Source organism: Nomascus leucogenys, chromosome X (assembly GCF_006542625.1).
Source record: "Nomascus leucogenys isolate Asia chromosome X, Asia_NLE_v1, whole genome shotgun sequence".
In the NCBI taxonomy this organism is placed as follows: domain Eukaryota; kingdom Metazoa; phylum Chordata; class Mammalia; order Primates; family Hylobatidae; genus Nomascus; species Nomascus leucogenys.
The window spans coordinates 105,326,082-105,349,836 of NC_044406.1; the positions used below are offsets into that span (position 1 = coordinate 105,326,082).

Below are 23,755 nucleotides of genomic sequence, written 5' to 3' on the forward strand. Positions count from 1 at the left end.
GGCCTAAATGCCCCACTTAAAAGATACAGAACTGCAGAATGGATAAGAACTCACCAACCATCTGCTGCCTTCAGGACACTCACCTAACACATAAAAACTCACATAAACTTGAAGTAAAGGGGTGAAAAAAGGCGTTTCATGCAAATGGACACCCAAAATGAGCAGGGGTAGCTATTTTTATATCAGACAAAACAAAAAAAATTTTTTTTTTTGAGACAGAGTCTCCCTCTGTCGCCCAGGCTGGAGTGCAATGGTGATCTCAGCTCACTGCAACATTCGCCACCGGGTTCAAGTGATTCTCCTGCTTCAGCCTCCTGAGTAGCTGAGATTACAGGCACGTGCCACCATGCCTGGCTAATTTTTGTATTTTTAGTAGAGACCGGGTTTCACCATGTTGGTCAGGCTGGTCTTGAACTCCTGACATCGTGATCCACCCGCCTCGGCCTCCCAAAGTGCTGGGATTACAGGCATGAGTCACTGCACCCGGCCCAAAGCAAACTCTAAAGCAACAGCACTTAAAAGAGACAAAGAGGGACAGTATATAATGGTAAAAGGCCTTGTCCAACAGGAAAATATCACAATCCTAAACATATATGCACCTAACACTGGAAGTCCCAAATTTATAAAACAATTACTAATAGACCTAAGAAATGAGATAGACAGCAGCACAATAATAGTGAGGGACTTCAATACTGCGCTGACAGCACTAGACAGGTCATCAAGACAGAAAGTCAACAAAGAAACAATGGATTTAAATTATGCCTTGGAACAAATGGACTTAACAGATATATACAGAGCATTTTATCCAACAACTGCAGAATACACATTCTATTCAACAGTGCATGAAACTTTCTCCAAGATAGACCATATGATAGATGATAAAATGAGCCTGACTAAATTTAAGAAAATTGAAATTATATCAAGTACTCTCTGAGACCACAGTGGAATAAAACTGGAAATCAACTGCAAAAGGAACCTTCAAAACCATGCAAACACATGGAAATTAAACAACCTGCTCCTGAATGAGCGTTGGGTCAAAAACAAGATCAAGATGGAAATTAAAAAATTCTTCAAACTGAATGACAATAATGACACAACCTATCAAAACCTCTGGGATACAGCAAAGGCAGTGCTAAGAGGATAGTTGATAGCCCTGAACACCTACGTCAAAAAATCTGAAAGAGCACAAACAGACAATCTAAGGTCACACCTCAAGGAACTAGAGAAACAAGAACAAACCAAACTCAAACCCAGCAGAATAAAGGAAATAACCAAGATCAGAGCAGAACTAAATTAAATTGAAACAACAACAATACAAAAGATAAATGAAACAAAAAATGTTCTTTGAAAAGATAAGTAAAATTGATAGACCATTAGCAAGACTCACCAAGGGAAGAAGAGAGAAAATTCAAAAAACCTCACTAAGAAATAAAACAGGAGATACTACAACTGACATCACTGAAATACAAAAGATTAGTCAAGGCTACTATGAACACCTTTATGCACTTAAACTAGAAAACCTAGAAGAGATGGACATATTCCTAGAAAAATACAATCCTCCTAGCTTAAGTCAAGAAGGATGAGATACCCTGAACAGACCAATAACAAGCAGCAAGATTGAAATGATAACTTAAAAATTGCTAACAACAAAAATAAAAGTCCAGGACCAGACAGATTAACAGCAGAATTCTACCAGACATTCAAAGAAGAATTGGTGCCAATCATTTTGACACTATTCCACAAGATAAAGAAGGAACCCTCCCTAATTCATTCTATGAAGCCAGCACCACCCTAATACCAAAACCAGGAAAGGACAACCAGAAAAGAAAACCACATTAAGGTATGTCCCTTGTATGCTGATTTTGCTGAGAGTTTTAATCATAAAGGGATGCTGGATTTTGTTTAATGATTTTTCTGCATCTATTGAGATGATCATGTGATTTTTGTTTTGATTTCTGTTCAGTATTATGTTGGTTGTGGGTTTGTCATAATACTGAACGGGGAAAAGTTGAAAGCATTCCCTCTGAGAACTGGAACAAGACAAGGATGCCCACTCTTAACACTCCTTTTCAACACAGTACTGGATGTCCTAGCCAGAGCAATCAGACAAGAGAAAGAAATAAAGGGCATCCAAATCAGTAAAGAGGAACTCAAACTGTCACTGTTTGCTGATGATATGATCATTTACCTTGAAAACCCTAAGGACTCCTCTAGAAAGCTCCTAGAACTGGTAAAATAATTCAGTAAAGTTTCTGGATACAAGGTTAATGTACACAAATCAGGAGCTCTTCCATACACCAACAGTGACCAAGCAGAGAGTCAAATCAAGAACCCCTTTTACAATAGTTGCAAAAACATAAAATATTTAGGAATATATCTAACCAAGGAGTCGAAAGACCTCTACAAGAAAACTACAAAACACAGGCCAGGCGTGGTGGCTCACGCCTGTAATCCCAGCACTTTGGGAAGCTGAGGCGGGCAGATCACGAGGTCAGGAGATCCAGACCGTCCTGGCTACCACGATGAAACCTTGTCTCTACTAAAAATACAAAAAATTAGCCAGGCGTGGTGGTGGGCACCTGTAGTCCCAGCTACTCGGGAGGCTGAGGCAGGAGAATGGTGTGAACCCAGGAGGCGGAGCTTGCAGTGAGCAGAGATCACACCACTGCACTCCAGCTTGGGCGACAGAGCTAGACTCCATCTCAAAAAAAAAAAAAAAGAAAGAAAGAAAAGAAAACTACAAAACACTGCTGAAAGAAATGGAAGATGACACAAACAAATGGAAGCACATCCCATGCTCATGGATGGGTAGAATCAATATTGTGAAAACGACCATACTGCCAAAAGCAATCTACAAATTCAGTGCGTTCCCCATCATTCTTCATAGAATTAGAAAAAAACAATTCTAAAATTCATATGGAACCAAAAAAGAGCCTGCATAGCCAAAGCAAGACTAAGCAAAAAGAACAAATCTGGAGGCATCAAACTATCTGATTTCAAACTATACTATAAGGCCATAGTCACTAAAACAGCATGGTACTGGTATAAAAATAGGCACATAGACCAATGGAACAAAATAGAGAACCCAGAAATAAACCCAAATACTTACAGCCAACTGATCTTCAACAAAGCAAACAAAAACACAAAGTGGGGAAAGGACACCCTTTTCAACAAATGGTGCTGGGATAATTGGCTAGCGACATGTAGGAGAATGAAACTGAATCCTCATCTCTTACTTTGTACAAAAATCAACTCAAGATGGATTAAGGACTTAAGCCTAAGACCTGAAACTATAAAAACTCTAGAAGATAGCATTGGAAAAACCCTTCTAGACATTGGCTTAGGCAAGGATTTCATGACCAAGAACCGAAAAGCAAATGCAATAAAAACAAAGATAAATAGCTGGAACCTAATTAAACTAAAGAGCTTTTGCATGGCAAAAGGAACAGTCAGCAGAGTAAACAGACAACCCACAGAGTGGGAGAAAATCTTCACAATCTATATATCTGACAAAGGACTAATATCCAGAATCTACAACAAACTTAAACAAATCAGTAAGAAAAAAACAGTCCCATCAAAATGTGGGCTAAGGACATGAATAGACAATTCTCAAAAGAAGATAACACAAATGGCCAACAAACATAAAAAAAAGCTCAGCATCACTAATGATCAGGGAAATGCAAATCAAAACCACATTGAGATACCACCTTACTCCTGCAAGAATGGCCATAATAAAAAACTCAAAAAACAGTAGATGCTGGCATGGATGTGGTGAACAGGGAACACTTCTACACTGCTGGTGGGAATGTAAACTAGTACAACCACTATGGAAAACAGTGTGGAGATTGCTTAAAGAACTAAAAGTAGAACTGCCATTTGATCCAGCAATCCCACTGGGTATCTACCCAGAGGAAAAGAAGCCATTATTCAAGAAAGATGCTTGCACATGCATGTTTATGGCAACACAATTCACAATTGCAAAATCGTGGAACCAACACAAATGCCCATCAACGAGTGGATAAACTCTGGTATATATACAATGGAATACTATGCAGCCATAAAAAGGGATAAATTAACAGCATTTGCAGTGACCTGGATGAGATTGGAGACTATTTTAAGTGATGTAACTCAGGAATGGAAAACTAAACATTGTATGTTCTCACTGATATATGGGAGCTAAGCTATAAGGATGCAAAGGCATAAGACTGATACAATGGACTTTGGGGACTTCGGGGGCAAAGTGGGAAGTGGGTGAGGGATAAAAGACTACAAATATGGTGCGGTGTATACTGCTCAGGTGATGGTGCACCAAAATCTCAGAAATCACCACTAAAGAACTTAGTCATGTAACTGAATACCTCCTGTACCCCAATAACTTATGGAAAAATAAAATAAAATAAATTAAAAACAGAAATTAAGAAGATTGACCCAAGAGAAAATATAACAAAAGTCTATTTCATTTTTAAAAATTAAGTTAAATTGATTTTGTTTTTGAGACAGAGTCTCACTTTGTCATCCAGGCTGGAGTGCAATGGTGTGATTTCATCTCACTGCATCCTCTACCTCTCAGTTCAGGCAATTCAGTCTCCTGCCTGGCAAATTTTTGTATTTTTAGTAGAGATGAGGTTTCACCATGTTGGTCAGGCTGGTTTTGAACTCCTAACCTCAGGTGATCCACCCGCCTTGGCCTTCCAGGGTGCTGGGATTACAGGCGTGAGCCACTGCACCTGGCCCTAAAAAAGTATTTTCATACACTACATGGTGGGATCCAGCCAGCAGAAACTGCTCAGATATTTCCTCGCCCTTTATGAGCACATATGCTTCTCATATTGATCACGTGCATTTGTATTCTGAAGGATTGTTGTTGGATGACTAAAAACGAGTAACACAGCCATTACCTGAAATGTGGACCTTCTTTCTCTTAAAAAAAATTTTAGGTGCCAGATTTTTTCATAAGCTTTGGCAGACCTGACAACAAACAGCTCAGCAGGTGGAATGCTGAAGCACTCAAAGCAAGCCTCGCATGCTGTTAGGAGTTGGTGTGGGTGGAGTGGGCTAGGGTGGGAGGGGCTAAATGAGCAGGTTCCTTTCACTACTTCCCTCACTCCCTTACGATAGAATGGCAGGTGGGTTCTGGCAAAGCCAAGGTAGAAGATAGAGAAATCCTGCTTCCAGGCAGAGCAATGGGCTCCTGCAGGTAACACCATTGTGGCTCTAAGCCCATGATGTGCGCTGTGGAGTAGACTTGACTTAGCCTGCTCAGAGACCAGGTCTTTGTTGTGCGTATCCTTCTTAACACTCCCCCCAACATCCAGGGTACAAGAAATCAAACATACAGACTCATCCTGTTTGTGTTTTCTCTGAAAACTAAGAATCCTGAGGTGTAAGTTCTTTTGTTCCTCTGCTTTCTCCCTTTCATCTTGTTTGTCCTTGAACTCAACGGGGCTTTGAAGGAGGTCTTGAAATTTGGTCCAAGAAATAAACACCAAGAGGATAAGACCCCCTTCTAGTTGGCTCACTCGAAATTTAAAAGCCATCATTTCCCTTATCCTGCCCCTCCGTTCTAAGTGAGTCTTCAAAACAAAACAAAACAAAAAACCCTCTGTGCCTGGAGTAGCCATTGCATACACTGCTAAGTTATAGCTGGCCTCTCACTGCTTGATGGTGATAAGAAACCTTCTAAATCTAGAAAGAACTTTGGATCTTGAGGTTCTGAAAACTGCAGCCATCGGTCAGAAGCATGTAGTTCCCTTTCCAACAGGGTTTGTCTATAAGTTAGACATCGGATGTTGACAGAGGCTATTTCATACACATGCTTCAGCTTGAATTATGATAGCCTTGACAAAGCTTTTGATTCCACCTCTCCAGTGTTTTTCTTCTCTTTCTTGTTGTTAGGAATATGATTGGTTCTCTTATTACCCTCATGTGTCCTTGGGGGAGAGTGTCTGAGAGTAAAGATAGTCTGAAACAATCTGTGGAGATCATGAAATTAGACATTTGTACTACTTGTGCAAGATTTTAGTATGAAATCCAGTTTCATGGTGCTGCATTGGTAGAAAAACAAGTTAGAGTGTGAACTTGTATACACGGATTCTAGAGAGAAAATTAGGAGGAGCAGGTTGTAAGTTCCACAGGGAAAAGGGTGGAAAGAGTGAATGGAACAATAATCGGAGGTGTGTAAGTGAGCACCATTCCAATCTCCAGGTCTCCCTTGCTGAACTGGGAGAGCTCTGTTGAGGGAAGTTACCCCCTAACTTCAACCCTTAAGAACTCTGCTCCTCAATCCTTAGTGGTTGCAAATGCTCCTTTGATATTTGCCTCGTGTGGGTACCTTAGCCACTGGGGGCCACCTCTGGGGCTGCTGTGGAGAAGAACTTTTGGGGTGACAAAGACATTTTGAGATATGCAGTAAGAATGTTTGATATTTGAACCAGTTATCTAATGGCCCAGTGACCTCTTTGTCAATTCTAACAAGAAGCTTCATATTTAACCTAGTTTTAGCTACTCAAGTAGCTTGGTGTTAAGGATCTTGTCAGTTCACTCTCATTCTCTCTCTCTCTCTCTCTCACTGTCACTCTCTCTTCCTCCCTCCCTCTCTCTCCCTATTTCTCCCTCTCCTTCTCCCCTCCCTCCTTTCCTCCTCCTTTCCTCTTTGCTCTCATTTGATAGCAAAAGAAAACAATACAAGGATGTAACTGGTGGGAAAAGATAGCTATTTCCAGACAAGCCAAACATTTTATCTGGGCTGACATCAAACTGAAAGCATTTATTATTGCTATTGTTTACTCCATCACTGTAACAATGTAAAATGGTTTTTGTGTGAAAATCTGGCCCTGCTCTGATTTATAAATACCTCTTGGATGTGTTTTCTGAAATCGTTACCTAAAGTGGTAAATTAAAAAAATTCTAGTCAAGTTATCTCTCTCTCTGTCTGTCTCTCTCTTTCTCAGAAGGAGGGAGAGAGGAGAGAGGGAGGGAGGAAAACGTGCATATGAGTGTGTGCATCTACATGTAGATGGATGATGTCTATTTGGATGCAGAAATACATGCACACAGTTGTTGCCGCATCATAGAGTGAAGAAGAAGGATGGGCTTGGGAGTCAGATCTGACCTCACATCCCAAAGCCCTGCTGCTTACCAGCTAGCTGTGTGATCTTAGGCAAGTTATTTTAACCTGTCTGGGTTTAAATTTTCTCAATAGTATAATGAAGCTAATCATAATTATCACCTCTTAATATACAAAGTTAAGTATGGACACACCAAGAAATACAGCCAGAAAAATATATTCCATCTGTTCCAGTCACTTTACTCAGGCCGTGCAGAGAAGCAGAGTAGCCCTAAATATAGAAGTGAATTGAGTATTGAAAAGTGTAATGTATTCTAAGCATCTGAACCTTGAATTATTTCAAAGCAATAATTATGCAGCATCTGTGGCCGCATTTGTGTTTGCTACCACTCAGTCAGGGGCATTTTAATCACAGCTTTTGCTAAGAGATTGCTGTGTCCTTTTGTGTGTGTTTTATTCATCTGCTCACTAAATGTCAGTATTTATTGCAATTAATCAGCCAGCTATATCTTTGTTATTTTAGATAGATTACATTAGGTTACATTCTTAAATGAACAATAGGCTCAATTGCAAAATTCTCAGGAAAAATGGTTTTGCATATTAGTTGTAGATACAGATTCATCAATCATCTTCATCATTAGTACCATCAAATAATATAAGGCATTCAGATTCACAGGACTAAGTTACCAAGGAAATGAGATATTTTGGTTTGGCTGCTCTGATAATTAGATCACAGCAGTGATTCCAAATCACACTTTTGAAAAACATTTTAAATTGTGAAATACACACAGTGGAAAAGTGCATAAAATATAAATATGTTCTCTTAACAAAATATTGTAGAGAAGATACTTATGTAACCCCTCTCAGTTCAAGAAGTAGTAAAATATTGCCAGGACCCAAGAAGCTGCCCATATGCCTCTTCCCAATCAGGACTGTCCTTCCTACCCCAACCACTATCTTGACTTTTATCTTGTTTCTCTTTATAGCTTTACTACCCGAGTATGTGTATCTAGGCGATGCAATCTAGTTTTGCCTATGTAAAAGCTTTATATAAACTGAATTATCCAGAATTTATTATTTCAATCTGGCTTGTTTTATCCATGTTATTGCATATAGGTGAAGTTGGTTCATTTTCATTATTGTATAATATCCCATTATATGAATCCACCACAGTCTGTTTATCAGTTCTCTTATGGATGGATGTTTGGATTGTATCTAGTTAGGGGATATCATGGACAACATTGCTATAAACATTGTTTACATCTGCTGGTGCTTATAAGTGTTTGTTCATTTTCTGTTGGCTTCCTTCTCTTTTTCATACTGACTTCTAGGGGCTCTATGTATGCTCTAGATACAAGTTCTTTGCTAGTCGTATGTGTTGCAGATACTTTCTCGTACTCTGGCTTGCCTTTTTGCCCTCTTGATGACATTTTTTGATGAACTTAAAAGCACTTCTTCTCCTTTTTTTAATTTTTTTTTTATTTTGAGATGGAGTCTCACTCTGTCGCCCAGGCTGGAGTGCAGTGGTGCAATCTCGGCTCACTGCAACCTCCACCTCCTGGTTTCAAGCGATTCTCCTGTCTCAGCCTCCCCAGTAGCTGGGATTACAGCACCCACCACCACAGTCTGCTAATTTTTATGGGGTTTTGCCATGTTGACCAGGCTGGTCTTGAACTCCTGAACGCAGATGATCTGCCCGCCTCAGCCTCAACGTGCTGGGGTTACAGGTGTGAGCCACTGCACCCAGCCAAAAGCTCTTCATTTTAATACAGTCAAAATTATCAATCTTTTCATTTATAGACAGGGTCATAATTCATTTTTTTTACCTTCAGGTCATAAAGATATTCTCCTATTTTATCTTTATTTTCTTTTATTTGACTAATTAATTTATTTGAGACATGGGTTATCAAACTCCTGGTCTCAAGCGATCCTCTTGCCTCAGCACCCCCGCCTCAAGTAGCTGGGATTAGAGGGGCCAGCCACTGTGCCCGGCTATTTCATCTTCTGAACGTTTTATTGTTTTGCTTTTCGCATTTATTTTTACAGCCCACATGGAATTGATTTTTGCGAATGATATAAGAGATGATCCAATTTCATTTCCCCCTATAGATAGCCAACTCTCCTAATACCATTTATTGAGAATGCTATTTATGTATTGAAAATCTTTCCCCCATCTGCTTTGAAGTGGCACATTTGTCATAAATCAAGAATCCACATCTGGATCTGTTTCTGGGCTTTCTGTTCTATTGGCCCGAGTTTATTTGCCCTTGTGCTAGTCATATACTGTTTTAATCACTGCAGCTTTATATGTTCTGTTATCTGGTAGAGTGAGTCCTCCCACATCGTTGCTCTTCAGATATATCTTGGCTCTTGGCCCTTTGCTTTTCCTTATAAAGTTTAGAAATCAACTTGTCAAGTTCTACAAAAATAAACAAATGAAATAACCCATTGAGGTTTTTTATTGGGACTTAGTTGTTTAATTTCTTTCAATGAGGTGTTCGTAGCTTTTTCCAATAGAGGTCTCCTACAACTGTTGTTAGATTTCCTCCTGGACACTTGATTTTTAAAAGCAGTTGTAAATGTTATCTTTAAGATGATGACATTTCTAATGTCTATTGCTGGTATATAGAACTATAATTGTGTGTGCACGTGTGTGTGTGTATTTATCTAGTAACTTTGTTAATTCTATTCTTATTCTAGTAATCATTCGTAGATTCTTTTAGATTTTTCTAAGTTCACCATCATATCATTTGTGAATAATGACAGATTTGTTTTTTTCCTTTCCAGTTCTCATATATTTTTTTCTTGCCTTAGTGCGCTGAGACCTCCATAGTAAATAGTTTTTTTTTTTTAAATAACTTTGCTTTTTGGCCAATTTGATAACTAAAATTTATTAGTTTTAATTAATTTGTTAAACAAGTTAACTACTTTTTATTTTTTTATTTTATTATTATACTTTAGGTTTTAGGGTACATGTGCACAATGTGCAGGTTTGTTACATATGTATCCATGTGCCATGTTGGTTTGCTGCACCCATTAACTCGTCATTTAGCATTAGGTATATCTCCTAATGCTGTCCCTCCCCCCTCCCCCCACCCCCCAACAGTCCCCGGAGTGTGATGTTCCCCTTCCTATGTCCATGAGTTCTCATTGTTCAATTCCCACCTATGAGTGAGAACATGCGGTGTTTGGTTTTTTGTCCTTGCGATAGTTTACTGAGAATAATGTTTTCTAGTTTCATCCATGTCCCTACAAAGGACATGAACTCATCATTTTTTATGGCTGCATAGTATTCCATGGTGTATATGTGCCACATTTTCTTAATCCAGTCTATCGTTGTTGGACATTTGGGTTGGTTCCAACTCTGCTATTGTGAATAGTGCTGCAATAAACAAACGTGTGCATGTGTCTTTAAAGCAGCATGATTTATAGTCCTTTGGGTATATACCCAGTAATGGGATGGCTGAGTCAAATGGTATTTCTAGTTCTAGATCCCTGAGGAATCACCACACAAATTAACTACTTTTTAAACAGAATCATAAAATTCAAAAAGTACCAAAAAGGTGAATACATGGAAAGTCTTTCTCCTCCTCCAGACCTCCACTGGCTTGTTAAAAATATCCCATTTCTGCTGGTCTCCTTGACCTGCTGAATCTGGAACTTTAGCCAGTGGAGCTTCACACTGTATGTTTTTTTTTGCTCCACAAGTAACTGATATTTGAAGACCAATACAGAAAGTTTGCCTAGGCAGAGATTAATGGGATTGTGTAACACAGTGATCCTCAACCTTGGCTGTACATTAAAACCACTGGGAAGCTTAAAAAAATTTCTGATGCCATCCTGTACACTGGGCCTACTGATCTGAATCTCTGTAAGTGCTGTAGTGGGCATCTAGAGTTTTCATAAGCTCCCCAGGTGATTGGGGGAGGCAGGAAGGAGGGCTTACAAAGGGGCATGAGGAAACATTTGGGAGGGATGGGTATGTTTCCGATCTTGATCGTGGGGATGGTTTCATAAGTGTGTACATATGTCAGAACTTATCAAATTGTACATTTTAAGTCTGTTCCATTTATTTTATGTCAATTTTGCATCAATAAAGCCGTTTAAAGATAAAGCTGTTCAGGTAATTCTGATGCACAGCAATGGTTGAGAATTATTGTTGTAATAGAAAAGGCACATGACTGGAAGTGGAAGTTGGATAGACTTTCATCTGTCAACAGTTGGCTGTGCACACTTAGACAAGTAACTTCAACCCCTGTGGACCTCAGGTTCATTCTAGTTAGTGGGTTCAGTTTCTTCTCAAGTACTTTTCAGCTGCCATGTTGATTCTTCTACTCAGTCTGGCAGAGCTGGCCAGGCTGCTGGTGCACCTCCTGGCCACACGAGGGAGCCGTGTAGCTGGCAGCCTCTGACTCTCCACTGAACACTCTTGTGAGGTGAAAATAGGCTGGTCAGGCAGGGGTCTTTCCCTTCTTCCTGTGCTCCTCCTCTTGGTGAGTGCAAGCCCCACTCCTCAACGGTCATCTTCAGCTACCCTCACTCACTGATCTCGCTGCAGGTGAGCCTTTTTTTAAGCAAAGCAAATCCATGAATTTCTGAAGGTACAGAACAGCTTTATAAAAGAATTCTCACATTGCTTTGAAAATATTCTGCTCTACCCAAGCAATTAAAATAGTACCAAATTGAAGTATATGTATGTATATGTATGTACACATGTAAATGTATGTATACATGTGTGTATATGCATCAATATAGATCCATATCTAGTCTATATCAGTAAGCACACTAACAATACTATTCTCCTGCCCCTATGAAAATTATCTATATAAAAGGCAGTTAGGTTTGTTAGAGGTACAATTTTGATATCCTTCAGGCATTAACATTGCTTAGACGAAAAGAGGAATCAAGGTTAGCAAACGGTTTTTTTCCATGGTAATATGATGTAAAGTGCTTAAATGGGTAAATGTGTAAGAGAGAGAGAGAGAGAGTGTGTGTGTATGTGTGTGTGTGTGTGTGTGTGTGTTTACATATACTCAGGTGAACAGGTTGGCTAAATATTTTTGGAATGGAATTTATCCAGACACTCTGTGCATTAATCTCTATTTTTCTTGGACCAGACAGGGCAAAAAATCTGAATTCCCCAGAAGAGATAGACTAGAATTGATGTTACAAAATGATCTAGCTATGCCCTAAACTTTAATAGATGTATTTTAATCCAGCTCAAAAATGAAAGGCAAATGTTTGCCTGAAGTACAACAATAGCGACTTTTAAAAAAGAACTCCTCCCCCACCCTAAAATATTCTAAATAATGCTTTAAAACCTTAGCTTTGAGTCGCTCTTTTATTTTTGGTCTTATTGCAGTTTTCTTCCATTTTGATTCCTAAATTTCAGATTATTCTATGAGCCAGTCACAACACCTTGCGGGCATACTTTTTGCCTAAAATGCCTAGAAAGATGCCTAGATCACAACGCAAAGTGTCCATTGTGCAAAGACGGTCTTTCACAGGTAAATCAATATTTCTTTCTTGTTTGGTTTAAATCAGTATTTCTTTCTTGTTTTGTTTAGCTTATTTGGAATTGGGCACTAAGACAGTGTTGAACTGGACCCCAAGCCACTGCACTGTGGTAGGGCACATTACTCCCTCAAGCCATCTATTTCTCCTGTCTTTTTTTTTTTTTTTTTTTTTTTGACGGAGTCTCCACTCTGTCACCCAGGCTGGAGTGCAGTGGCATGATCGCGGGTCACTGCAACCTCCGCCTCCTGGGTTCCAGCAATTCTCCTGCCTCAACCTCCCAAGTAGCTGGGATTACAGGCGCATGCCACCATGCTCGGCTAATTTTTGTTTTGTTTTGTTTTGTTTTGTTTTGTTTTGTTTTGTTGAGACGGAGTCTCACTCTGTCGCCCAGGCTGGAGTGCAGTGGTGCGATCTCAGCTCACTGCAAGCTCTGCCTCCCAGGTTCATGGCATTCTCCTGCTTCAGCCTCCTTGAGTAGCTGGGACTACAGGTGCCCGCCACCACGCCTGGCTAATTTTTTGTATTTTTAGTAGAGACGGGGTTTCACTGTGTTAACCAGGATGGTCTCGATCTCCTGACCTCGTGATCCACCTGCCTCGGCCTCCCAAAGTGCTGGGATTACAGTTGTGAGCCACCGCGCCTGGCCTAATTTTTGTATTTTTAGTAGAAATTGGGTTTCACCATATTGGTCAGCCTGGTCTCGAACTCCTGACCTCAGGTGATCCACCCACCTCAGCCTCCCAAAGTGCTGGGATTACAGGCATAAGCCACCACACCCAATCCTATTTCTCCTGTCTTATAGCCACCGTCCCCCTCTCCATAAAGTCCTTCAGGAAAATGAGGCAGCATGCAGCTTTTTATGCGGTGTAAGTAGGGAAATTAATTTGTGTTGGAAACAAAAGTATTAAATAGATGATAAACTTGGATCCTGGTTATAATCTCATCGTGGCACCTGATACACTGTGATCGTGAGTAAATCTTTTGTCCCCTCTAGGATTGGACTAGGTAAGCCCTGATGTTCGCTTATCATCAGTGTTTATTCTGTGGCTTGAAGATAACAGCTCCAAAGGCCCCAGAAGAACCTCACAGAACAAGTGTGATCCTTGTCCAACCCCTCAGGAGCAACTGTACCTGGAAGCCCTAGAGCTTTGGCAGTAAGCCAATTTAGCAGACCGCAGCCCTCTAGGACTTCCAGGTTCTCTAAAACTAATCACACAGACTCCCACCTTTGTTTTTCAAGTGAACCTGAAGGAATTTCCTATAGATAAAGAAGACCTGAGAATCTATCTAGTTTTCCCTCCCTCAGGGACTTCTGTGCCACATTTTACAATCGGTGTTAACGTTCCTTGACCCCTGTCATTCCTGAGGAGAAGTTGGAGATGCAAGGCTATCTCTAGGTGACTACAGGTCAAGAGAAGTCACATGTTGAGCTTTACCATCACCCCAGTATTTAAATTAATGGAATGGAGTGAAATCATCATCACTGGTAGCCTTGAGGGTATGCGTTGGGATTGGGAGGAGGGTCAATGTCATACCTTTCCTTGGATAAAGTTGTAGGATTTGCAGGCCTGATTGTAGGTGAGAAGTCCGTGATCCTTATACTTAAATAATACATCTATGTTGTTGTAGCGCTGTAAAATTCAGATTAAGTGGAAACAAGAAAAATCTACCCATATGCTCAGTACCTAGAGAAAACCACTGTTAGTTAACATTTTAGTATGTGCCTTTTCTGGCTTTTTGTTTTAGCATCAGCAGAGGAGTCACCTACTCTTTTGGACTGACTACCTCCGCAGTCACTGCTTATCCCCCAAAACTGGGACTGGGAAATTCAGTTGATTTTCCCATAGCCAGGCAATGGCAGTGACAGTAGCAGATAAGGCATTCTGGAGACAGATGCTATAGAGTTCAGGACTTGGGGTCTAGAAGATATTCTCATCTATCTCTGTTTATTCACATAGGGTCACACTTGCACCATTTTACATAGAATAAAATATTCCAATCATGTTCACTGCAGAATAGAGACACAGCCCATACTGAGAAAGGAACAAAATTGTTTGAAGCCAACAGTTTTATACTCAGGCGCTCCCCCTGCTGGGACTGTAGGGGTAGTTTCCATAGCAAGCAATTCTCTGCAGATGTTTTAACATCAGTTGTTTGATTCACACCGTTAAATACCCACTACTTAAACATCCCTGGGTATGCATTGGACAGGGGTGTTTGGGAGGAGAGTAACAGTGACCATTGAGCCTGAGTCCAGTTCTTGAAATCATGACTTTTAATCTCAGTGATACCTAGATGGTATACTAGAGAGGCAAATAGACAAATCAATATTTAGCTGTTTGTGTTTTTTTAAACTAAAATTAAAAGAGAAAAAATAGGTAGATGTGGCAATATCCAGAAGCCAAGCATTGGGTTAGGCTGGGAGTGGGACAGGGCAGGAAAGGATCAGTGATTGAAAATTGCTTTTTAGTTCCCTGAACCTTTTGGCTACTAACTTTGAGCATATCCCAGATGGAGACAATTTCTGTGAGCTTGTAAATACAATAATCAGAAAATGGAAAGGGAAGAATTCCCCCCATCCTACTTTTTGGACAAGAACATGATCTTGATTTCAGTGTTTCAGGAAAACTGTGAGAGTTTTAAAACTTCAGTGCAGGTTTTACCCCCTTGTTAAAATATTTTTTCTAATTATAAAGATAATCAATTGCATGTGTGTTTTTTTAAATGAAACTAACATCCAGAAAATACATATATTATGATGGTATCAGCTGCTAATTTGTGAGTCCAGATTACTCCAATATGTGTGTCATTTGACTTTGTTCACTGATTACATCAGAAGTGTTTTGCTGATTGCTGCATATTACCTAATTGCATATTATCTAATTGCCTCCCCCCATATAGTGCTTGGCATCAAGAAAATACAGCAAAAATGTAATAATGGAGGAGCTCATAGCTAAATTCCTTCCAGAAGAACTGAAGGAGCGAAGGAAGCTTTATGAAGAGGAAATGGAAGAACTTTCTAAGTATGTATATGCATATTTCTGTTTTGTTTCACTCATACCAGCTCATGAGAGCTGAATGTGCACATTACTTCCCAGCTTCCGACTTAGTGATGTCATGCTAGCTGCTTGAAATTGGCTATGGTGAGAGTATTTACACCATGGAAATTGGCAAGTGCCACAAACCAGGGTTTCCCCTGCACCCAGAGAGCCAGTTGTTAAACTTACCAGCATACCACTGAAGAAGCATAAACGAAACCAGTGATGAGGGTACGCCCTGCCCCCAGTAACAGGGTATTGTTGGCAAGAATAAATTGAAGTAGCTTAATCAGGGGAACTTAACGAAATGTCCAAAAGATTGTTTTCAGATACATAAGAAGTTGCTATGAGGTTAAGAACTTTGGTGTCAACCAGAACCGGGCTTAAGACCCAGTTCCACCTCAAAGTGAGTCTACTTCATGACCCTAGGCAGGTCATTTAACCTTTCTGGGCCTTAGTTTCCTTATCTGTAGCTTGAGAATAATTTAATAATTTGAGTTCTTACCTCATGGACTTCTTTTTTTGAGATTGAGTCTCACTCTGTCACCCAGGCTGGAGTGCAGTGGTGCGATCTTGGCTCACTGCAACCTCCACCTTCCGAGTTCAAGCGATTCTCCTGCCTCAGCCACTCGAGTAGCTGAGATTACAGGCATGCACTACCATGCCCAGCGAATTTTTGTATTTTTTAGTAGAGGCAGGGCTTCACCATGTTGGCCAGGCTGGTCTTGAACTCCTGAACTCAAGTGATCCTCCCACCTGGGCCTCCCAAAGTGCTGGGATTACAGGCATGAGCCACCATGCCTGGCCACCTCATGGACTTCTTATGAAAATCAAATGAGTTTGTGCATAGTAAGCACTTAATTAATGGTAATAATACTAATACTTGTTAAGCACTTTCTCTGCTGTGCACAGGTAATGTGAGAGGTGAAGGGGAGGGGCAGAGGCGTCATTGAGGCTCTCAGCGCTCTGCCTGGCTGTAAGAACAGCTCCCTTAGCAGAAAAAGCAGGAGGCAATCACTAATTTCTGCCTCTCTTGCTTCTGCCCGCTCCTCCCTCCATCCCTAGTAGAATCCTAACAGCATTCCAGAGGCAAGGTTCCTGACAGCAAAAATGGTTCTGGTTTCATGTCCACTGTGTAGAGAACATTCGTAAACTCTGCCAGTGGCTTGTTTGAATGCACTCCTCACTTAGAATAATGCTTTTCTCAGAAGCTAGAAATCGTTTTTTTTTTTCTCATTAATTTACATTGGAACTACTCGGGAGATCTTTATCTTTATTTCTGGTCTGTAAATTAGCATTGAGCCTCTCTGAGCCCTCATCTCACATCTCATTTAAGGTCTTATTAACAAATACTGAGATGTATTAGGGCTTTCTATGTAAATGAATCCTAAACTTGATCCTTTTGAGATTTGGGCAGTTGGTCTTATATTTCTTGATAGGTTTAGGTTCAGATGTTCCTGTGTTGGATTTACTAGACAAATAAGACAAGGATCCCAGAGGAGCTGGCTCTGTTTTGGTTCCCCAATGGGTTGTGTGTGTGAATCTCTGGGGGTACTTATTGAAAGGCAGGGCCGGGCATGGTGGCTAATGCCTGTAATCCTAGTACTTTGGGAGGCAGAGCCCGGTGGATTGCTTGAGGTCAGGAGTTCAAGACCAGCCTGGCCAACATGGTGAAACCCCGTCTCTAATAAAATTACAAAAATTAGCCAGGCATGGTGGCATGCACCTGTAATCCCAGCTACTCGGGAGGCTGAGGCAAGAGAATTGCTTGAACCCAGGAGGCAGAGGTTGCAGTGAGCCAAGATTGCACCACTGCACTCCAGCCTGGGTGACAGAGTGAGACTCCGCTTAAAAAAAAAAAAAAAAAAGAAAAAGAAAAAGAAAAAGAAAGACCCTTGGGTCCCAATTCCAGAGCTAATGCATCAGTATCTCTGATAATGTGGTGTCCAAGTCATCTTGATTTAAGAGCCCCTGGTGATTCTGATGCACAGAAGCATTTGAGCATCACTGGGCTGGATTACTCTTGCCTATCTCTTGGTCCTTCCTCCTTTCAGCTGTGCCTCCTTTGCAGATTCTTTGGGGTCCTTGCAAATTTGAGATGCCCTAGGGACCTTACAGAGAATTTCCCACCACCCTTCTGGAGAGCTGAGTCCACTTCTATCATCAGCAACCTTCCCCATGCAGCCTGAAAAACACCTGAAGAGATTGTTTTGAGTGGAGAGCATGAAAGAAAGAAAAAATATGAGTTATAGCTATCCTCCACAATATTAAGATACTAGAGAACTTCTACAGCCAAATTAAAATGTGTAGAATGCCAATTTTAATTTCTTAGACCTTAGGCTAACCTCTGCATCAGATCATGGGACTCAGCCCACACTATCAATTGCATTTCAATATTTTTCTATTAGCCATCAAAACTTAATGTATCTTTGGCAAGTGACACTGTCAAAAAACAAACATGGTGTCTCTGCCTTCCCCCAGGGTTATCACATGCTAACATTTGACCAATATTTTTGTGTTCTGTCCGATTGCTTTGAGATCCCTGTTATTTTCTCTTTCTGACAGCCTTAATAAGAATGTGCCTATTTTCGTGTGTACTATGGCCTATCCCACCGTTCCTTGTCCCCTGCACATCTTTGAGCCTTGTTACCGCCTGATGATTCGTAGATGTATTGAGACAGGCACGAGACAGTTTGGCATGTGCCTTGGAGATCCTGTCAAAGGGTAAGTGAGGAGCCATGCGAGCAAAGGGAGGTTGTGTAATGAGGGATTTCTGTTTTACTTTGGGGTACTCCCAGGAGAAAGGGAAGCCTAGCTCATGAGGTTTAGCCAACTGAAGAATATGAGCATTTGTAAAGATCAGGGTCCCTTTGGTGGTTAGTTTACCATGTGAGAGGCTGTCTATTTAAAGAACCCTAGGATTAATATTTGGTTAAACAGGTGGTATATGTTATAAAACTTGTAAGCATGTGGGCCTTGGAGTCAAACTGCCTGCGTTCAGTATCTAGTTGCAGCCTTGGAGCAAGTTTGAGTTTGAGCAAGCTATTTAACCTTTCTGTATCCCAGTTTCCTTATCTGTAAAGTGGGTACAATAATAGTACCTACCTCGTTGGGTTTGCTGGGAAGATTGGTGAGTTAATCATGTACATAAAATGCTGAGCACAGTTCCTGGCTTCCTTAGTCCATTTTGTGCTACTATAACAGAATGCCACAGACTAATAATTTATGAACAATCGAAATTTATTTCTCATGGTTCTGGAGGCTGGGAAGTCCAAGGTCAAGGTGCTGGCATCTGGCAAGGGCCTTCTTCCTTTATCATAACATAGTGGAAGGGCATAGCAGAAGGGCAACAAAGAGAGAGAAAGAAGGGGGTCAAACTTGTCCTTTTATATTAATAACAACCCTACTCTACTTTCACCATATCAGCATTAATGCATTCATGAGGGTGGAGGCCTAATCACCTCTTAAATGTCCCACCTCTTAATAATGCTACAATAGCAATTAAATTTCAAAATGGGTTGTAGAGGAGACAAATATTCAAACCATAGCACTGGCACAGCACATAGTATGTCCTCAATAAATGGTAGCAGTTACACGAATACATTACAAATTTTTTTTTCTTCACACGGGCACTGCCTGTTGTGTAATTGAAGCTGTAACCCAGGGACAGGAAAATAGGCAGAAGTCCCTTGAGCCACAGCATGGGGTTACAGAAATGGCTGGGTACCAGCCTAGGGAAACAGAACTCATCAAGGATCTATTCTCTTGACTCCATTCTCAATAAACAGGTTTGCAGAATATGGCTGCATCCTAGAGATCAGAAATGTTCAATTCTTTGCCGATGGCCGCTCGGTGGTTGACAGCATAGGCAAGAGGCGCTTCAGGGTGCTCCATCAGAGCCAGCGGGATGGCTACAACACAGCCGACATTGAATACATTGAAGACCAAAAGGTGAGGGTGGCCAGTGCCAAGAATCCCAAAGCCAGGCTATCCTTGTAACTTGATACACAAAGATAGTTGCGAAAGGATTTCTCAGAACCCTTGAGGGCCTTGGGATTTCACACCAAATTGCTGCAGCAACATTGAATGCTGCTGGATTGCTGTCCAATTGCACTATGGCAGTGAGGGCGCCTACTGTCCTGGCTCTGCTTAGCTGCTGAGTTGCATTCATGCATAAGAAATGCTATCCTAGATCAACCCTGGGGCTCATTCAGCTTCGGAGTTAAGTCTCTGCCAAAGATACCAAGGAATAGATCTGGGGTGGGTCTATACATATATATTTTATCTATCGATTTATGTATATTTTAAACCTTTTTCTTTTGAGACAATTATAGATCCACACATGCATTTGTATTTTAAAGTATGTAACCTGGCTAAGAGCCCTTCCCAATAATCCATCATCCCATAAGGCAGAAAGGTGACACATCTAATTAATCCTTGGTTTTCTGAGGTGATGGGTGGAAGAAGAGGTAAATAATCCTATGTTCATTTATATTTACATTTGTTACATAGTAGATTAATAAATATCTGATGACCGAGTAAATGCGTTTGACCAAGATAGTTACATGCTGAGACTGACATACTCCTGTGTCTTTTCCAGCAAGCAATGAGAAAACAGATGTAAAAATGAAAAGGGCAAAGGCATGGACCAGCATAACCTGGTTTAACCACATGCCTCCACTCAGGCCGGTTTGAATCTCTGGTTTTCTGCATGTTTTGCTGTTTCAGCTAATCTACCCAGCTAAACCTTTCTCCTTCCTCCATGGTCAGCAGTATCTACACACTGTCCAGCACTTGACTAAGGGGCATTTCACATCAAGCAAAGGAGAAAGCTGGATGCGTGAGCCTTCCCATAGGAAGGCAGGATGGATGCTCAAAACGAATCAGGTGTCAAAAGTGACTCCGGGAATGATGGAGAGGGTATAGAATGTTTCACTTTCACTTTGATACTTTCAGGTTCAGGGAGAGGATTGTGCTGAGCTCATGGGATTACATAACTGTGTCTATCAGCAAGCGTCATTGTGGTTTCATTCACTCAAATCATCCCTAAAGAATCGGATACTCAATCACTTTGGTCCCATGCCGGAGAAAGACGCTGATCCTCAGGTATAGAAAAATGTCTATTTTTAAACGGGTTGCCCCACTAGAAGAGAGTGCCTAGTGTTTGTGATTAGATGGGTATGTGGCTGCCATTCAGCACATCGAATGCAGAGAGGAAGATGGATTTAATTTGGTGTTGTTTGGCTGCACAGTGAGTGTCATGAGTAAGACCAAAAAGATCCCAAGTTAGAATTGGGGTAACTAAAGTAAAGCAGTAGGAACTTGGATCCAAGGCCGGTTTTGAGAGCTAAGTAAGATAAGAGAATGGGAACATAGATATCACCAACAGAAGAACCTTCTATGGGAGTCCAGATTCACACCATGGTAATGTTAGGGTGGCAAGATACGTGCAAAAGCCAGGACTTACAAGAAGGGTATCCTGGGAGCTGAGACCAAAAGCTGCTGCTTTCAGGTAACTTCATAACCCTCTCCCTCATTGTTTTGGGAACTAGGGGATAGGGCCAGCTACCCTTATAAGATTACAACTGCAAGACCACAAAAACTTTTCGTGCCTCAGTCTATCTATGCTTTGCCCTGCCAAGTCTAGACCCTTGCTATTGTCCTCACCAGGGCTGAACAGCTCCTGAGAAAACTGTTAAATACTGTTGGTTGAGTTATACTAGAAAGTAGTTTGTTAGGTTCTACTGATCAGTGTTCTTCCTGGGGGATAGGCCTATTTGCAAGATCAAGCTGCAGATCAGAAGCTCTCTAGGAGAGTGGAGATGGTTAAGTTTCACTAAGCTTTGCTTGCCTAGAATAAATCAGGGAATACTTTCTTTCTAGGATAAGGCTGGAGATATCCTAACCACACATTTCCTCACCACCATCTCTTCCTATGCTCCAAGCTGGCTCTCCTACATAAACACTCCCAGAACTTCCTTGATTCTTTACTTATGCTCATCCCCAACTCTGTCACAAAAGAAAAATCTCAATATGCATATTCTGACCAAAAGTCTGGTCCTGCTTACCTCACTAGCAGTATAACCTTGGGAAGATTCCTTTCCCTTTCTCAACTGTTGTCCCATCTCTGACATGAGGAGGGTTCTAAAGCCCCCTCTTCCTCTTGCATTCTGAGGTTCTAAGGTTCTAAGACAGCAGTCTGTTCCCTAAATGAAATGTCTTGCTTTCCTCAGACCACAAAGATGGCTTCTTTCCCCCCATGCAAAGGCATCATGAGTTTTCAGGGGAGAAAGGCCAGTTAGTGCTTCCTGTGACCCAGCTCCTGGCTCTGGGCCACGGTGAGTCAGGACGGCAGCATATACCTCTGAGCAAACTCATGATCAAGCTTAATGTTCCCCTTCACCTTCCGGGAAGGGTTCTCCCTTAGGCAAAAGATATAGATCAGCAATGGTTAACAGGGAAAAACACAGATGCTACAGTGTGATTCATAAAGGCTAATGACAGAGAAAGTTGAAATCTTGGCTTTCACTTCCTTTTTTCTTAGTTCTGTTATTATGTTGCTTTGGCAGCAGCAGCACCAGCAAAAAAGAAAAACCCAAACCCATCCCAGTTTGCTCCAGTCAATGCTGCAGCCCCAGTGGTCCCACAAATAAGAATGTTCTGTCAGGAGGATGTTTCTTAGAAACTGCCACAAGTGTTAATACCAGCTTAAATATCTTTGTTGGTGATCCTTGGAAAGAAAGTTCAGAACATCAGTCTAATATTCAGAACTGATCATAGGAGGGAGAGCATGTTGCCAGCTTCACGGAGGGACAAAAAAGAATGCAAATAAAGCTAGAGGCACAAAGAAGCAAAGAAGGCAGTGAGATTTGGTGACGATCAGAGGAATCAATTTGGAGCCAAGTAATTTCAGGTGTAGGCACTTTGACCAGAATCGTTCTCTATAGTCCTAAAACCAAACTTGTGAAAGTTGTGGGCAGAAAACTCGTTTTAGGCTTAGAAGGAAATAAGTACCCAATGTCTAAAATATGTGCCAGGGAAGCTGCTTACAAACAGAATTTTGGGGAAGGATTTATGTGGAATGGGAAAGCTCTTTATTAAAAGGAAATCTAGGGGCAGAATATATTTCTTTTTTTTTTTTTTTTTTTGAGATGGAGTCTTGCTCTGTCACCCAGGCTGGAGTGCAGTGGGGTATCTCAGCTCACTGCAAGCTCTGCCTCCCAGGTCCACGCCACTCTCCTGCCTCAGCCTCCGGAGTAGCTGGGACTACAGAAGCCTGCCACCATGCCTGGCTAATTTTTTGTATTTTTAGTAGAGATGGGGTTTCATCATGTTAGCCAGGATGGTCTCGATCTCCTGACCTGGTGATCCACCCGCTGGCCTCCCAAAGTGCTGGGATTACAGGTGTGAGCCACCATGCCCGGCCCTGGGGCAGAATATATTTCTAATGTGAATGTTTTCTAATTGGAATTTTTGCAAAGTGAGGTTGTGATTCTTTGGGACTGTAAAGCATAGCCTTTGGTTTCAAGGGAGAAGAGAGCTGTGGCCCTGTATAGTGACATGGTATACATGGACTGTTGCCTTCAGCCACATCAAGGAAATGAGGGGACTTAAAAGACATGCAAAGGTCAAGGGGTCATGGGAATTGAAGGCCTGAATGTTAAATGCATCAGTCCAAAGGACCTCAACAGAATATTAGAAGTGGAAGAGACTACATAGTAGATACCAGCTTGTAAAATCACATTGGCTAGGAGGCATGGTGTATCTGTCAGGATACTGGTTGGTTTGCTTTAACAAGAACCATCTAGCTAGGGGAAAGGGAGAGAAAGAGGAAGGCAGAGGGCATATGCTGCTTTCCCAGAGCATGACCAAGAGGTTACACATATCACTTCCCTTTACATCTCATTAGCCAGAACTTTGTCTCATGGCCTCACCTAGCTGCAAGGGAAGCTGAGAAATGCAGTCTTTTTTCTGGGTGGCTATATGCCCTGCTAAAATAAGGGGGAAAACAGATATAGGGACAATTAGCAATCTGCCACATGGAGTTGTTTTACCTGGGGTCTTTACCTTGAGCATTTGGAACTCTGCAGACTGATGTTCTTGGATGGGAATAGGATGACTCCATTGTGTTTCT

General features: G+C 41.2%; 1 protein-coding gene across 4 annotated transcripts in view; it reads left to right on the plus strand.

Moving 5' to 3' along the window:
* Nucleotides 1-23,755, plus strand: part of LONRF3 (LON peptidase N-terminal domain and ring finger 3) — a 44,713-nt gene that overhangs the window by 19,630 nt on the left and 1,328 nt on the right. For 3 of the 4 annotated variants that reach the window (XM_012498769.2, XM_003262243.3, XM_003262244.3), the window contains 5 exons: nucleotides 12,459-12,573; nucleotides 15,485-15,606; nucleotides 18,187-18,345; nucleotides 19,410-19,572; nucleotides 20,578-20,727. In XM_012498769.2, the coding sequence (XP_012354223.2) occupies nucleotides 12,459-12,573; nucleotides 15,485-15,606; nucleotides 18,187-18,345; nucleotides 19,410-19,572; nucleotides 20,578-20,727 (709 nt within the window). The remainder of the gene's footprint in view (nucleotides 1-12,458; nucleotides 12,574-15,484; nucleotides 15,607-18,186; nucleotides 18,346-19,409; nucleotides 19,573-20,577; nucleotides 20,728-23,755) is intronic. The other variant, XR_004028781.1, reaches the window with a different exon arrangement.